Below are 17127 nucleotides of genomic sequence, written 5' to 3'. Positions count from 1 at the left end.
CTACGTTGAGAACGCCCAGTGCCACTGGAGACATCAAAAGGGGGTTGTATATGCAGTACTCCCTTAACAACTTCTGGACTTCAGGAACTGAAGCCAATTTCTTTCTGGAAGAAAATCGACCGGTCGAAATTTGAACCTTAATGGACCCCAATTTGAGACCCATATACACTCCTGTTTGCAGGAAATGTAGGAATTAACCTAGTTGAAATTCTTCCGTGGAGCCTTCCTGGCCTCACACCATGGAACACATTTTCACCTAAGCAGTGATAATGTTGTGCGGTCACCTCCTTCCTGGCTCTGACCAGGGTAGGGATGACCTCTTCCGGAATGCCTTTTTCCCTTAGGATCCGGCGTTCACCCGTCAACGCGGCTGCGGTAAGTCATGGAACAGACATGATTCTTGCTGAATCAAGATCCTTTCTAGTATCTCTTGAAGTTCCGGGTACCAAGTTCTTCTTGGCCAAACCGGAGCCACGAGTATGGTTCTTACTCCTCTCCTTCCTATCATTCTCCCTACACTGGGTATGAAAGGCAGAGGAGGGAACACATACACCGACTGGTACACCCACGGTGTTACCAGAGCGTCCCAGCTATTGCCTGAGGGTCTCTAGACCTGGCGCTTCATGTGGGACGCCATCATAACCACCTTTGGTCTTTCCCAACGGTTTACAAACATGTGGAAACTTCCAGATGAAGTTCCCACTTTTCCGGGTGGAATTCTAGTTGTCCACTCCCGGAATGAACACTGCTGACAGTGTTATCACATGATTTTTCGCCCAGCGAAGAATCCTTGCAGTCATTGCCCTCCTGCTTCTTGTGCCGCCCCGTCTGTTTACGTGGGCGACTGCCATGATGATGTCCTACTGGATTAGCACCGGTTGACTTTGAAGCAGAGGTCTTCCTAGGCTCAGAGCATCGTAAATTGCCCTTAGCTCCAGTATATTCATGTGGAGAGAAATCTCCAGACTTGACCACACTTCCTTGGAAATTTCTTCCCTGTGTGACTGTTCCCCAGCCTCTCAGGCTGGCATCCGTGGTCACCAGAACACAGTCCTGAATGCTGAATGTGCTGCCCTCTAGAAGATGAGCACTCTGCAGCCCCCACAGAAGAGACACCCTTGTCCTTGGAGACAGGGTTATCCGCTGATGCATCTGAAGATGCGATCCGGACCATTCGTCCCGCAAATCCCCCTGAAAAGTTTTTGCGTGAGATCTGCCGAATGGAATCGCTTCGTAAGAAGCCACCATTTTTCCCAGGACTCCTGTGCACTGATGCACTGATACTTGGCCTGGTTTTAGGAGGTTTCTGACTAGGTCGGATAACTCCCTGGCTTTCCCCTCCAGGAGAAATACCTCTTTCTGGACTATGCCCAGAATCATTCCTAGGAACAGCAGACGTATCATCGGAAAACAGCTGCGATTTTTGGAATATTTAGAATCCACTCGTGCTGTCGTAGAACTACTTTAGATAGTTCTTTTCCGACCTCCAACTGTTCTCTGGAAACTTGCCCCTTTCAGGATATCGTCCAAGTAAGGGATAATTAAGATGCCTTTCTTCTTTTAAGAATCATCTTTTCGGCCATTACCTTGGTAAAAGGCCCGGGGTGCCGTGGATAATTCAACGGCAGCGTCTGAAACTGATATTGACAGTTCTGTATCACGAACCAGAGGTACCCTTGTTGAGAAGGGCAAATTTGGACATGGAGGTAATCCGTGATGTCCAGGGACACCATATAGTCCCCTTTTTTCCGGTTCTCTATCACTGCTCTGAGTGACTCCATCTTGATTTGAACCTTTTTATGTAAGTGTTCAAAGATTTCAGATTTAGACTATGTCTCACCAAGCCGTCTGGCTTCAGTACCACAATATAGTGTGGAAGACTAATACCCTTTTCCTTGTTGTAGGAGGGGTACTTTGATTATCACCTGCTGGAAATACAGCTTGTGAATTTTTTCCCAATACTGCCTCCCTGTCGGAGGGAGCCGTTGGTAAAGCAGGCTTCAGGAACCTGCGAGGAAAAAATGTCTCGACTCTCCAATCTGTACCCCTGGGATAATACTTGTACGATCTAGGGGTCAACTTGCGAGTGATCCCACTGCGCGCTGAGACTCTTGAGACTACCCCCCCACCTCACCTGAGTCCGCTTGCACGGCCCCAGCGTCACGCTGAGGACTTGGCAGACGCGGTGGAGGGCTTCTTTTCCTGGGAAGGGGCTGCCTGCTGCAGTCTACTTCCCTTTCCTCTATGTCTGGGCAGATATGACTGGCCTTTTGCCCGCTTGCCCACATGGGAAACGGAAGGATTGAGGCTGAAAAGACAGTGTCTTTTTCTGCTGAGATGTAACTTGGGGTAAAAAGGTTGGATTTCCCAGCTGTAGCCGTGGCCCCCAGGTCCGATGGACCGACCCCAAATAACTCCTTCCCTTTATACGGCAATACTTCCATGTGCCGTATGGGATCTGTATCACCTGACCACTGTCGTGTCCATGACATCTTCTGGGAGATATGGACAACGCACTTATCTTGATGCCAGAGTGCAAATATCCCTCTGTGCATCTCGCATACATATATAGAATGCATCCTATTAAATGCTCTATATCAATAAAATATTTTTAGTCAGGGAATTCGACCAAGCCAACCCAGCACTGCATCTCCAGGCTGATGGCGATCGCTGGTCGCAGTATAACCACCGTATGTGTGTATATACTTTTTAGGATATTTTTCCAGCTGCCTATCAGCTGGCTCCTTGAGGGCGGCCGTATCTGGAGACGGTAACGCCACTTGATAAGCGTGTGAGCGCCTTATCCACCCTAAGGGGTGTTTCCCAACGCGCCCTAACTTCTGGCGGGAAAGGGTATAACGCCAATATTTGCTATCGGGGTAAACCCACGCATCATCACACACTTCATTTTATTTTATCTGATTCAGGAAAAACTACAGGTAGTTTTTTCACTCCCACATAATACCCTTTTTTGTGGTACTTGTAGTATCAGAAATATGTAACACCTCCTTCATTGCCCTTAACGTGTGGCCCTAATGAGGAATACGTTTGTTTATTCACCGTCGACACTGGATTCAGTGTACGTGTCTGTGTCTGTGTCGACCGACTGAGGTAATTGGGCGTTTTTTTTAAAAACCCCTGACGGTGTTTCTGAGACGCCTGGACCGGAACTAATTGTTTGTCGGCCGTCTCATGTCGTCAACCGACCTTGCAGTGTGTTGACATTCTCACGTAATTCCCTAAATAAGCCATCCATTCCGGTGTCGACTCCCTAGAGAGTGACATCACCATTACAGGCAATTTCTCCGCCTCCTCCAACATCGTCCTCATACATGTCGACACACACGTACCGACACACAGCACACACACCTGGAATGCTCTGACAGAGGACAGGACCCCACTAGCCCTTTGGAGAGACAGAGGGAGAGTTTGCCAGCACACACCAAAAAACGCTATAATTACATAGGGACAACCTTATATAAGTGTTTCTCCCTAATAGCATCTTTATATATATATTTATATCGCCAATTAGTGCCCCCCTCTCTGTTTAAACCCTGTTTCTGTAGTGCAGTGCAGGGGAGAGCCTGGGAGCCTTCTCTCCAGCCTTTCTGTGAGAGAAAAAATGGCGCTGTGTGCTGAGGAGATAGGCCCCGCCCCTTTTCCGGCGGGCTCGTCTCCCGCTCTTTAGTGAAGTTTGGCAGGGGTTAAATATCTCCATATAGCCTCTGGGGGCTATATGTGAGGTATTTTTAGCCAGTATATAGGTTTACATTTGCCTTCCAGGGCGCCCCCCCCCAGCGCCCTGCACCCTCAGTGACAGCGTGTGAAGTGTGCTGAGAGGAAAATGGCGCACAGCTGCAGTGCTGTGCGCTACCTTTAGAAGACTGTCAGAGTCTTCAGCCGCCGATTCTGGACCTCTTCTAACTTCAGCATCTGCAAGGGGGCCGGCGGCGCGGCTCCGGTGACCATCCAGGCTGTACCTGTGATCGTCCCTCTGGAGCTGATGTCCAGTAGCCAAGAAGCCAATCCATCCTGCACGCAGGTGAGTTCACTTCTTCTCCCCTCAGTCCCTCGTTGCAGTGATCCTGTTGCCAGCAGGACTCACTGTAAAATAAAAAACCTAAGCTAAACTTTCTCTAAGCAGCTCTTTAGGAGAGCCACCTAGAATTGCACCCTTCTCGGCCGGGCACAAAAATCTAACTGGAGTCTGGAGGAGGGTCATGGGGGGAGGAGCCAGTGCACACCACCTGATCGGAAAAGCTTTACTTTTGTGCCCTGTCTCCTGCGGAGCCGCTATTCCCCATGGTCCTTTCAGGAACCCCAGCATCCACTAGGACGATAGAGAAATACAGGTTATACTAACGTGGCTACCTCTCAGCCAGCAGGAGGTGCTCTATTTCCAGCAGGGAAGAGGTTAATACGTCTGTGCAGGAAGCGCATCTTCCCATCCCCCGCCCACATTAGATACAACAGAGGGTGACCTTTCCCCTAATTCCCTTCCACGACCTTTCACCCAATTCCAGGCGCAGCACATGGTACAATATGAATAATGGAAGGTTGCAGAATGAAGGTCGCACATTCACCCACGTGCTGGGCCGGAGACCCACCCAGGTCACCCGTCCCCCTGATACTCTGCTACAGCTACACGGTCACCCGGCTTCCCCAATGTCCCATCTCAGACCCCAAGGCGGGTGGTTAACGTGCTGTGTATGGGGGCACACACATATCCTGAAGGGTTTGGTTCTGTATAATACTTCTGTAGTGTTGTATAGCTGGGGGAATGTGTTACGTAGTATGTGTGTGTTACCGCCTGTGTGTGTGGTATTAGTAATCACACATTAAACAGGAAAACCACACTTTTGCTACTGGGAAATCACTTGGGGGTAAATTTACTAAGATGGGAGTTCTATTTGAGATGGGATGTTGCCCATAGCAACCAATCAGATTCCAGATATTATCTACTAGAAGGTGCTAAATAAATGAGAATCTGATTGGTTGCTATGGGCAACATCCCATCTTAAATATAACTCCCATCTTAGTAAATTTACCCCTTGGTGTTCTAGGCTAATGTGGGTGTGCTGGTTCCAAATCTGAAATGGAAAATGGACCCATCACAGCAGGATTTCAAGATATAGACATTATAACACATGTACAGTTTAAACATTTGTATACAGGGGTGTCTGCTGTATTACACACACGAAACTTAGGCAGCATCATTTTACTTGTACATGACATATAAAATATATTTACACCGGAGATGTTTCCACGCTTTTTTGGAATCACGGCACCCTAGAGTATAAGGATTTTTTACACGGCACCCCTAGACCAAAAGGTTATTTTGGAGTAATTTAGAAAGTAATTCAGAAAATTGTGTGTACATTGTATGTCATCCCTAGGTGTGGTGAGGGACAGGATCTGCTTCTGTTTCTCCACATACTCTATGATGGCACTCTGTCTATTACACTGACCAGAAAGATTCTGAATTGGACCCGGACCCCCAACCCAGGGCACCCTGCAAGTGTCCTAGGCATACACAATGAGTACACAAAACAAACTCAAATCAGGCGCTGATAATAAACCATAGTAGAATATATATATATATATATATATATATATATATATATATATATATATATATATATATATATATACACACATATACACACACACACACATATACACACACACACAGTCTATCTAACCTTGTGATACCGACCCCGCGGGAGCGCACATCGGTATCGAATCGGCATCACAAGCTGCCTAATACCTTGCAATATGCACTAACTTTCCTTGCGATTTTGACTATATAGTCAAAATTGCAAGGTAATATCGCACCGTGTGTAGTTTTTTTCTATGTCGCACCGCCCCAGAAACTATTGTGTGTTTGGGACTATACACAAATCTGTATCCAAAAAGACACAATATATTAGTTTTTGTGCTAATTATTGAAGAGGTCTGGCAAGTGAACTAAACACTAACGCTCTAGAATACACACACACACACACACACAAAACCATTAAGACAAAAAATATGACGTCTCGTGTCTATACTCCAGGGGTCTATAGACTGGTCCTCTCTACGGGATGTACTTATGTGACAGACGGTCACAATAACTCCCCTTGTATCCCGAACCCTCAAAATGCCGACTAGAAGGGACTATTCCCACTCGCGGGTGTCCACAACACCCATAGGGTTGGAATAGAACTTGTGACTAACCCTCCGCCAAGTTCCAGGTCGCCGGTAACACAGCCCCAACCCCTCCCTACTGGCTATTAGTGTGAAAGCACAGCAGTTTTTTTGTTTTAGGAGTAATCGATATTGAATCCAAATAGTTCTATAAACAACTAGTTATGGGCCCTACACACAGCGTGATCCGCCGCCGAGCTGCCCGATGGCGGATACGGCCGGCGGGCGACCCGGCGGCGGGCAGGGGGGGGTCAGTGAAGGGGGGAGTGAAGTTTCTTCATTCCCCCCCGTCACCCAGCTCCATAGCACTGCAGGCAAATATGGATGAGATCGTCCATATTGGTCTGCATGCACAAGCGACGAGGCACCAGCGATGAACGAGCGCGGGGCCGAGCATCGTTCATCGCTGGTGCCTCCACACTGAAAGATATGAACGGTATCTCGTTTATTAATGAACGAGACTGTTCATATCTTTCATTACTATTGCGCAGTGTGTAGGGCCCTTTAGTTTTAAAGGAGCAAATTTCCAAAGTCCTGTCATTGCTGGCCAGGTTAGCAGGATCTCCTGGGCCTTGAACCTGTGTAAGATCATTGGCGCAGATGTATAAAACGCCATGCCGCTTAGCTGCGTACTCCCAGTTATGCCGCATCGTCAGACAGTGAGCGGCTTGCATGTATAACCGCGTTTGTTTGTCGCCAGTCAGGTGGATGAAATCTCCCCCTTTATACAGAGCCGCAATGCCTGGCGTTTTACGCACCTGTGCTAATGATCTTACACAGGTTCAAGGCACCAAGGTGAATTTAGCCCAGGAGATCCTGCTAACCTGGCCAGCAATAATTAGCAAAATCTAATATACATTTACACAGTTTGAGAACCACATGTTTACACATTAGATGAACATATTATAAAATGCTTTAGGGACTTGCTCTAGCACTTATGTGTTGCATTTGTTTCCCTATACAGAAACCAGCACAAGTCACCCATCACATTGGGGTCAACGCGACCTTGATATCTTGTTTCCATTAAAGACATTTCTTGATAAAATCTCTCACCACATTCATCGCTACCTGCACCTAGGTCAGGTGGGATGAGGGTGACAGTGAAGAACATGCATTTTCAGGCCATTTCTGGACATTGGCCCTCATTCCGAGTTGTTCGCTCGCTAGCTGCTTTTAGCAGCATTGCACACACTAAGCCGCCGCCTACTGGGAGTGAATCTTAGCTTAGCAAAATTGTGAACGAAAGATTCTCAAAATTGCGAATAGAAATTTCTAAGCAGTTTCTGAGTAGCTCAATACTTACTCTGCCACTACGATCAGTTCAGTCAGTTTCGTTCCTGGTTTGACGTCAAACACACCCAGCGTTCGCCCAGACACTCCCCCGTTTCTTCAGCCACTCCCGCGTTTTTTCCAGAAACGGCAGCGTTTTCACACACACCCATAAAACGGCCAGTTTCCGCCCAGAAACACCCACTTCCTGTCAATCACACTACGATCACCAGAACAAAGAAAAAAACCTCGTAATGCCGTGAGTAAAATACCAAACTTCTTAGCAAATTTACTTGGCACAGTCGCGCACTGCATGCGCAATTAGCGGAAAATCGCTGCGATGCGAAGAAAATTACAGAGCGAACAACTCGGAATGAGGGCCATTCTGCAGCCCATTTGCTAGTAAGCATGTTGTCCGCTTGCTCAGCTTACTGATCAGATCTGTTATTACCAAGAAAGTTCTTCCCCACTCACACAAAGCCACCCCAAGCTGCCAACTCAAGTGTATTTCACTTCCATCTGACCTCTGTATCTCAAATCACTTCACCAATCTGTGGTCCACCATCCAATACTCCTGCTTTTATCTCAGCATCAGATAGCACTGCTCCAAACGTCTCCTACAGATGGAGGAAGCCACCTGCATTGTGATCCATAGCCCTCACAAAGTTTCTCATCAATCCCAATTTCACGTGGAGCGGTGGACGATCAACTTTATGAGAATCTGCTAGAGACTTGTGGAGAACATTGCGTTTACCGGTGATGTGTTCAGATCCAGCTGGCCAGTCTTTCACATCATAATGGCGTTAGTCACCATGACTGTCCCAGGGGCACAGGTGTACCTATCTGTAACCAGTCACTGTAATAGCTAGTGTATAACGTTCAAAACCTAGAACACTAGGATGGCCAAGACTTTAGTTCCTGACGTGATAGGCCAATATGGATCGGACTGGGAATCAGCACAGACTGCTCGGATATTATAATACATAGGGACATAAGCATCTGATACACAAGAATAATTTGCAGAATGGTCCAGCCAGGTTGCAGAGGCTCTTGGTGGGCTGTATGGTATATTCACACAGGAACGTCGGCCTGGGGTCAGTGGGATGTGCGAGTGCAGAGCGAGGACATAAATAACGTTGTGCAGGGACTGTATACAGGAGCTCTAGGTGGTTAGGTAGGATAGCGTATGTATAACATGATATATATTTTTGGGTGTTATCTAGTCATATATTACCATTATAAGTTATTATATAGTGCACACATATACTGCAGTGCTGTACAGAGAGTATGTCTGTCAGTAACATCAGTCTCTGTCCTGGTGGAGCTTGCAATCTATATTCCCCATCACGTACGTATATACACACACTAAGGTAATTTATTGTCAGAAATCAATTAACCCATTAACTACTCACAGACACATTTTAAAAGGCCCGCAGGTGGAGCTAATTATTTCACTTGTGATTCTGTGAGAAGACCTGGAAAACATGCAGTGTGGGGTAATGAGGACCGAGTTTGCAGACCTAGGCGCTACACCAACCATGCTGCTCCATAAAATATAGGTGAAATATAGTAGCATAGGGTGTGATATAGTAATATAGGGTGTTATACAGTAGTATAGGGTGATTTATAGTATTATATAGTAGTATATGGCAATATATACAGTAGTAGTATAGGGTATTATACAGAATAGGATGATATATAAAGCAGTACAGGGTGTTACATGTGTTATCACAGGGTACTATATAGTAATATAGGGTGTTATACAGCATTACAGGGTGTTCTATAGCAGTATAGGGTGATTTATAGTACTATATGGCAATATATACAGTAGTAGTATAGGGTATTATACAGAATAGGATGATATATATATAAAGCAGTATAGGGTGTTATATAGTATAGTAGTACAGGGTGTTACATGTGGCATCACAGGGGGCTATAGAGTAATATAGGGCGTTATACAACATTACAGGGTGTTCTACAGTAGTATAGGGTGATATATAGTAATATAGGGTGATATACAGCATTACAGAGTGTTCTATAGCAGTATAGGGTGATTTATAGTACTATATGGCAATATATACAGTAGTAGTATAGGGTATTATATAGGATGATATATAAAGCAGTATAGGGTGTTATATAGTATAGTAGTACAGGGTGTTACATGTGGCATCACAGGGGGCTATAGAGTAATATAGGGCGTTATACATCATTACAGGGTGTTCTACAGTAGTATAGGGTGATATATAGTAATATAGGGTGATATACAGCATTACAGGGTGTTCTATAGCAGTATAGGGTGATTTATAGTACTATATGGCAATATATACAGTAGTAGTATAGGGTATTATACAGAATAGGATGATATATAAAGCAGTATAGGGTGTTATATTGTATAGTAGTATAGGGTGTTACATGTGGCATCACAGGGGGCTATAGAGTAATATAGGGCGTTATACATCATTACAGGGTGTTCTACAGTAGTATAGGGTGATATATAGTAATATAGGGTGATATACAGCATTACAGGGTGTTCTATAGCAGTATAGGGTGATTTATAGTACTATATGGCAATATATACAGTAGTAGTATAGGGTATTATACAGAATAGGATGATATATAAAGCAGTATAGGGTGTTATATTGTATAGTAGTATAGGGTGTTACATGTGGCATCACAGGGGGCTATAGAGTAATATAGGGCGTTATACAACATTACAGGGTGTTCTACAGTAGTATAGGGTGATATATAGTAATATAGGGTGATATACAGCATTACAGGGTGTTCTATAGAGCGATATATGGTAATGCATGGTAGAACAGGAGTATACATAGTAACACAGGGTGATATATAATAATATACAATGCTATATATAGCAATACAGGGTGAGATACAGCAGTACAGGGCGTCTCACCCGCTCTCTCTGCCGTCCCGGGTCAGTGCTGCCTCAGCCTGTCAGCTCCCAGTGACGTCACGTAGATCAGGACCCGGCCGCGGCCTCCACGGGCTGCCCTGTCAGCGCCTGTCAACATTCCGCAGCGCTCTCGCCGGGTGTGACTCGCCCGGCGAGCCCAGGATGCTGCATGTGAGGTCGGCCAGTCGGTGTGACCCTGTGCCGCCCCGCTGCTGTAGGTGTGAGGGCGGCTATCCCGGCTAGGGCGGACAGGCACTGGCAGGGGCAGCCCGGCCACTGAGGGCACATCACAGGCGGCAGCCGGCGTCCTGCCAGTAGTCAGTCAGTGTCACCGCGGACAAGATGGCGGCTGTACGAAGTATCGGAGCGCTGACCCGACTCGGCGGGAGCACAGGTAGCACCGGGGGTGGGAGGGGAGAGAGGCAGGGTCCCCGCTGCTGGTGGTGTCTCTGGCCGGGGGGAGGGTGCACACACACATATATACATACATACATTCAGTATACATACACAGAGGTCAGTGTCTCCACTTCCTAACAAAGTCCCCTATCCATCTCTGTGCTATCATGCTGGGGGGGTGGTGGGAGATGGCTGGTGCCATGCCGGGGTGGTGGGAGATGGCTGGTGCCATGCTGGGGGGGGGGGGGGGAGATGGCTGGTGCCATGCTGGGGGGGTGGTGGGAGATGGCTGGTGCCATGCTGGGGGGGTGGTGGGAGATGGCTGGTGCCATGCTGGGGGGGGGGGGAGATGGCTGATACCATACCGGGGTGGTGGTGGGAGATGGCTGGTACCATACCGGGGTGGTGGTGGGAGATGGCTGGTGCCATACCGGGGTGGTGGTGGGAGATGGCTGGTGCCATACCGGGGGGTGGTGGTGGGAGATGGCTGGTGCCATACCGGGGGGTGGTGGTGGGAGATGGCTGGTGCCATACCGGGGGGTGGTGGTGGGAGATGGCTGGTGCCATACCGGGGGGTGGTGGTGGGAGATGGCTGGTGCCATACCGGGGGGTGGTGGTGGGAGATGGCTGGTGCCATACCGGGGGGTGGTGGTGGGAGATGGCTGGTGCCATACCGGGGGGTGGTGGTGGGAGATGGCTGGTGCCATACCGGGGGGTGGTGGTGGGAGATGGCTGGTGCCATACCGGGGGGTGGTGGTGGGAGATGGCTGGTGCCATACCGGGGGGTGGTGGTGGGAGATGGCTGGTGCCATACCGGGGGGTGGTGGTGGGAGATGGCTGGTGCCATACCGGGGGGTGGTGGTGGGAGATGGCTGGTGCCATACCGGGGGGTGGTGGTGGGAGATGGCTGGTGCCATACCGGGGGGTGGTGGTGGGAGATGGCTGGTGCCATACCGGGGGGTGGTGGTGGGAGATGGCTGGTGCCATACCGGGGGGTGGTGGTGGGAGATGGCTGGTGCCATACCGGGGGGTGGTGGTGGGAGATGGCTGGTGCCATACCGGGGGGTGGTGGTGGGAGATGGCTGGTGCCATACCGGGGGGTGGTGGTGGGAGATGGCTGGTGCCATACCGGGGGGTGGTGGTGGGAGATGGCTGGTGCCATACCGGGGGGTGGTGGTGGGAGATGGCTGGTGCCATACCGGGGGGTGGTGGTGGGAGATGGCTGGTGCCATACCGGGGGGTGGTGGTGGGAGATGGCTGGTGCCATACCGGGGGGGTGGTGGTGGGAGATGGCTGGTGCCATACCGGGGGGTGGTGGTGGGAGATGGCTGGTGCCATACCGGGGGGTGGTGGTGGGAGATGGCTGGTGCCATACCGGGGGGTGGTGGTGGGAGATGGCTGGTGCCATACCGGGGGGTGGTGGTGGGAGATGGCTGGTGCCATACCGGGGGGTGGTGGTGGGAGATGGCTGGTGCCATACCGGGGGGTGGTGGTGGGAGATGGCTGGTGCCATACCGGGGGGTGGTGGTGGGAGATGGCTGGTGCCATACCGGGGGGTGGTGGTGGGAGATGGCTGGTGCCATACCGGGGGGTGGTGGTGGGAGATGGCTGGTGCCATACCGGGGGGTGGTGGTGGGAGATGGCTGGTGCCATACCGGGGGGTGGTGGTGGGAGATGGCTGGTGCCATACCGGGGGGTGGTGGTGGGAGATGGCTGGTGCCATACCGGGGGGTGGTGGTGGGAGATGGCTGGTGCCATACCGGGGGGTGGTGGTGGGAGATGGCTGGTGCCATACCGGGGGGTGGTGGTGGGAGATGGCTGGTGCCATACCGGGGGGTGGTGGTGGGAGATGGCTGGTGCCATACCGGGGGGTGGTGGTGGGAGATGGCTGGTGCCATACCGGGGGGTGGTGGTGGGAGATGGCTGGTGCCATACCGGGGGGTGGTGGTGGGAGATGGCTGGTGCCATACCGGGGGGTGGTGGTGGGAGATGGCTGGTGCCATACCGGGGGGTGGTGGTGGGAGATGGCTGGTGCCATACCGGGGGGTGGTGGTGGGAGATGGCTGGTGCCATACCGGGGGGTGGTGGTGGGAGATGGCTGGTGCCATACCGGGGGGTGGTGGTGGGAGATGGCTGGTGCCATACCGGGGGGTGGTGGTGGGAGATGGCTGGTGCCATACCGGGGGGTGGTGGTGGGAGATGGCTGGTGCCATACCGGGGGGTGGTGGTGGGAGATGGCTGGTGCCATACCGGGGGGTGGTGGTGGGAGATGGCTGGTGCCATACCGGGGGGTGGTGGTGGGAGATGGCTGGTGCCATACCGGGGGGTGGTGGTGGGAGATGGCTGGTGCCATACCGGGGTGGTGGTGGGAGACGGCTGGTGCCATGGTGGTGGTGGGAGACGGCTGGTGCCATGCCGGGGTGGTGGTGGGAGACGGCTGGTGCCATACCGGGGTGGTGGTGGGAGATGGCTGGTGCCATACCGGGGTGGTGGTGGGAGATGGCTGGTGCCATGGTGGTGGTGGGAGACGGCTGGTACCATACCGGGGTGGTGGTGGGAGACGGCTGGTGCCATGCCGGGGTGGTGGTGGGAGACGGCTGGTGCCATACCGGGGTGGTGGTGGGAGATGGCTGGTGCCATACCGGGGTGGTGGTGGGAGATGGCTGGTGCCATGGTGGTGGTGGGAGACGGCTGGTACCATACCGGGGTGGTGGTGGGAGACGGCTGGTGCCATGCCGGGGTGGTGGTGGGAGACGGCTGGTGCCATGCCGGGGTGGTGGTGGGAGATGGCTGGTGCCATGCCGGGGTGGTGGTGGGAGATGGCTGGTGCCATGGTGGTGGTGGGAGACGGCTGGTACCATACCGGGGTGGTGGTGGGAGACGGCTGGTGCCATGCCGGGGTGGTGGTGGGAGATGGCTGGTGCCATGCCGGGGTGGTGGTGGGAGATGGCTGGTGCCATGCCGGGGTGGTGGTGGGAGATGGCTGGTGCCATACCGGGGTGGTGGTGGGAGATGGCTGGTGCCATACCGGGGTGGTGGTGGGAGATGGCTGGTGCCATGGTGGTGGTGGGAGATGGCTGGTGCCATACCAGGGTGGTGGTGGGAGATGGCTGGTGCCATGGTGGTGGTGGGAGACGGCTGGTACCATACCGGGGTGGTGGTGGGAGACGGCTGGTGCCATGCCGGGGTGGTGGTGGGAGACGGCTGGTGCCATGCCGGGGTGGTGGTGGGAGACGGCTGGTGCCATGCCGGGGTGGTGGTGGGAGACGGCTGGTGCCATACCGGGGTGGTGGTGGGAGATGGCTGGTGCCATACCGGGGTGGTGGTGGGAGATGGCTGGTGCCATACCGGGGTGGTGGTGGGAGATGGCTGGTGCCATACCGGGGTGGTGGTGGGAGATGGCTGGTGCCATGGTGGTGGTGGGAGACGGCTGGTACCATACCGGGGGGGGGTGGTGGGAGACGGCTGGTGCCATGCCGGGGGGGTGGTGGGAGATGGCTGGTGCCATGCCGGGGGGGTGGTGGTGGGAGATGGCTGGTGCCATGCCGGGGGGTGGCTGGTGCCATGTGGGGGTGGTGGGAGATGGCTGGTGCCATGCTGGGGGGGGTGGTGGGAGATGGCTGGTGCCATGCTGGGGGGGTGGTGGGAGATGGCTGGTGCCATGCTGGGGGGGGGGTGGGAGATGGCTGGTGCCATGCCGGGGTGGTGGTGGTGGGAGATGGCTGGTGCCATGCCGGGGGGGTGGTGGTGGTGGTGGGAGATGGCTGGTGCCATGCTGGGGGGTGGTGGGTGGCTGGTGCCATGCCGGGGGGGTGGTGGGTGGCTGGTGCCATGCCGTGGTGGTGGGGGGTGGCTGGTGCCATGCTTGGGGGGGTGGTGGTGGTGGGAGATGGCTGGTGCCATGCCGGGGTGGTGGTGGTGGGAGATGGCTGGTGCCATGCCGGGGTGGTGGTGGTGGGAGATGGCTGGTGCCATGCCGGGGTGGTGGTGGTGGGAGATGGCTGGTGCCATGCCGGAGTGGTGGTGGTGGGAGATGGCTGGTGCCATGCCGGAGTGGTGGTGGTGGGAGATGGCTGGTGCCATGCCGGGGTGGTGGTGGGAGATGGCTGGTGCCATGCCGGGGTGGTGGTGGCTGGTGCCATGCCGGGGGGGTGGTGGGTGGCTGGTGCCATGCCGGGGTGGTGGTGGTGGGAGATGGCTGGTGCCATGCTGGGGGGGTGGTGGTGGTGGGAGATGGCTGGTGCCATGCTGGGGGGGGTGGCTGGTGCCATGCCGGGGGGGTGGTGGGTGGCTGGTGCCATGCCGGGGTGGTGGTGGGAGATGGCTGGTGCCATGCTGGGGGGGTGGTGGTGGTGGGAGATGGCTGGTGCCATGCTGGGGGGGTGGTGGTGGTGGGAGATGGCTGGTGCCATGCTGGGGGGGGGGGTGGCTGGTGCCATGCCGGGGGTGTGGTGGGTGGCTGGTGCCATGCCGGGGTGGTGGTGGGGGGGGGTGGCCGGTGCCATGCCTTAGGTAGGTGGTGGTGGGGGGTTGCCTGTGTAATACTGTGGTGGCCGGTGCCATGCCTTAGGTAGGTGGTGGTGGGGGGTTGCCTGTGTAATACTGTGGTGGCCGGTGCCATGCAGTGGAGGTTCTAGTGGTAGCAGGATAGGACTGTTCCGCAGTCACAGATATATCCGGTTGTATAAGTGTGACAGGTGTAATTGCTGTGCCATAGAGCTTGTACCCATGGTACCTTTGCAGGGGACGTTACTACACTTAGTAAATCCTGCGTTGGCTACGAGATGCCGGAGTAATGCTGCTAATGTTGTGCTCTGATTTTCATTTGCATGTTGTGCGGAGCGATGAGGGGAGGATGATTTGGAATCTACAGTGCAGATGTAGGTAGTGGCGCAGTTCTATGGTCCTGATAATTCAGTAATACACAGGTCACATTTTCCCATTCTGGAGGGCAGCAGAGTTCTTGTGCCCTGATTTGGGCATTAATATGTATAATAAGTCTGGATATGACACAGTATATAATACAAGTGTAAGTGTTCTCCTACAGGAAAGAGGGGTTATTACTGGGACATTTATTCAGAATAAAAAAACCTCGGTGTATACAGATGTGTCCTCTTACAAACTTGCTCCGTGATTAGCTCCACCTGGGGATTTTGTAAAATGGGTCAGTGAGTGATGAGTACACCTGTGCTCCTGCTGGGTGACCTGGGAAATGTGTCCGTGAGTGATGAGTACACCTGTGCACCTGCTGGGTGACCTGGGAAATGGGTCAGTAAATGATGAGTACACCTGCTGGGTGACCTGGGAAATGTGTCAGTGAGTGATCTGTGCACCTGCTGGGGGACCTGGGAAATGGGTCAGTGAGTGATGAGTACACCTGTGCTCCTGCTGGGTGACCTGGGAAATGTGTCAGTGAGTGATGAGTACACCTGCGCTCCTGCTGGGTGACCTGTAAAACGTGACCAGTGTGGGGTCCTGAGGACCGAGTTTGAGAACCACTGCTCAATGGTCGATTCTATATCGGAGTGGGAGAAGGCACCTTCTGACGTACCTGGGGGAGGAGACACGTCACCAGGGGGAGGAGCTACGGCCGAACAGGGTACCCGAAAAGTACCCTCGCGGGCTCTCTTCGCTCGCCACGCTTCGGGCTCGGTGGCTCGCTCCGCTTCGCTCGCCACCTAATTACTAAAGGTAATAGTTGGTGGCGTGGATAGGAGAGCAACTGTCCCGCTGGCCTAGCTCCTCCCCTTGTGTCGTGGCTCCTCCCCATTATGGAAAAGGTCCCTTAGGCCACTTGGAACTAGCATCAACCCTGCTCAATGCCAACCCCAATAGCCCTGTATCATTTCACACACCATCGAGTCACATTATTGTGACCCCAGCTAGTAGCCAGAGTAACCGGCGTGTGCAGCACGGACAGCAGCTAGACGGCTGAACTGTCATATTAGACACACGTCTGGTAGACCCCAGGGTCATTGTGACAGTGAGCTGCTCCACTGTAGCGCGTCTGTCAGCCCGTCGGTTATTGGCAGTGGTGCCATTTGTCCAGTCACCATACACCTTCACCGCAGCAGCACGTGCACAGGTCACACTGCGCTGTCAGAGATACAGAAAGCTGATAATCGCCCCTTTCTCTATCGTCCTAAGTGGATGCTGGGGTTCCTGAAAGGACCATGGGGTTCCTGAAAGGACCATGGGGAATAGCGGCTCCGCAGGAGACAGGGCACAAAAAAGTAAAGCTTTACTAGGTCAGGTGGTGTGCACTGGCTCCTCCCCCTATGACCCTCCTCCAGACTCCAGTTAGATTTTGTGCCCGAACGAGAAGGGTGCAATCTAGGTGGCTCTCCTAAAGAGCTGCTTAGAGA

The 17127-nt window shown here is 52.8% G+C and overlaps 2 protein-coding genes across 2 annotated transcripts in view; one reads left to right on the top strand and one right to left on the bottom strand.

Annotated features, from left to right (window-relative positions):
- HADHB (hydroxyacyl-CoA dehydrogenase trifunctional multienzyme complex subunit beta) overlaps positions 1–10468 on the bottom strand; it is a 65282-nt gene extending 54814 nt beyond the window's left edge. Inside the window, exon 1 of the mRNA XM_063914970.1 lies at positions 10367–10468. The gene's annotated coding sequence lies outside the window, so the exon portion shown is untranslated. The remainder of the gene's footprint in view (positions 1–10366) is intronic.
- Positions 10469–10651: 183 nt separating this feature from the next.
- The window catches only part of HADHA (hydroxyacyl-CoA dehydrogenase trifunctional multienzyme complex subunit alpha), a 54230-nt gene continuing 47754 nt past the window's right edge, over positions 10652–17127 (top strand). The window contains exon 1 of the mRNA XM_063914969.1: positions 10652–10760. Coding sequence (XP_063771039.1) covers positions 10709–10760 — 52 coding nt within the window. The 5' untranslated portion in view covers positions 10652–10708. The remainder of the gene's footprint in view (positions 10761–17127) is intronic.

The sequence above is a fragment of the Pseudophryne corroboree genome, chromosome 4 (genome assembly GCF_028390025.1).
Source record: "Pseudophryne corroboree isolate aPseCor3 chromosome 4, aPseCor3.hap2, whole genome shotgun sequence".
NCBI classification, from domain to species: domain Eukaryota; kingdom Metazoa; phylum Chordata; class Amphibia; order Anura; family Myobatrachidae; genus Pseudophryne; species Pseudophryne corroboree.
The sequence above is the reverse complement of the archived record's forward strand: the minus strand, read 5'-3'. Positions and strand labels throughout refer to the sequence as shown.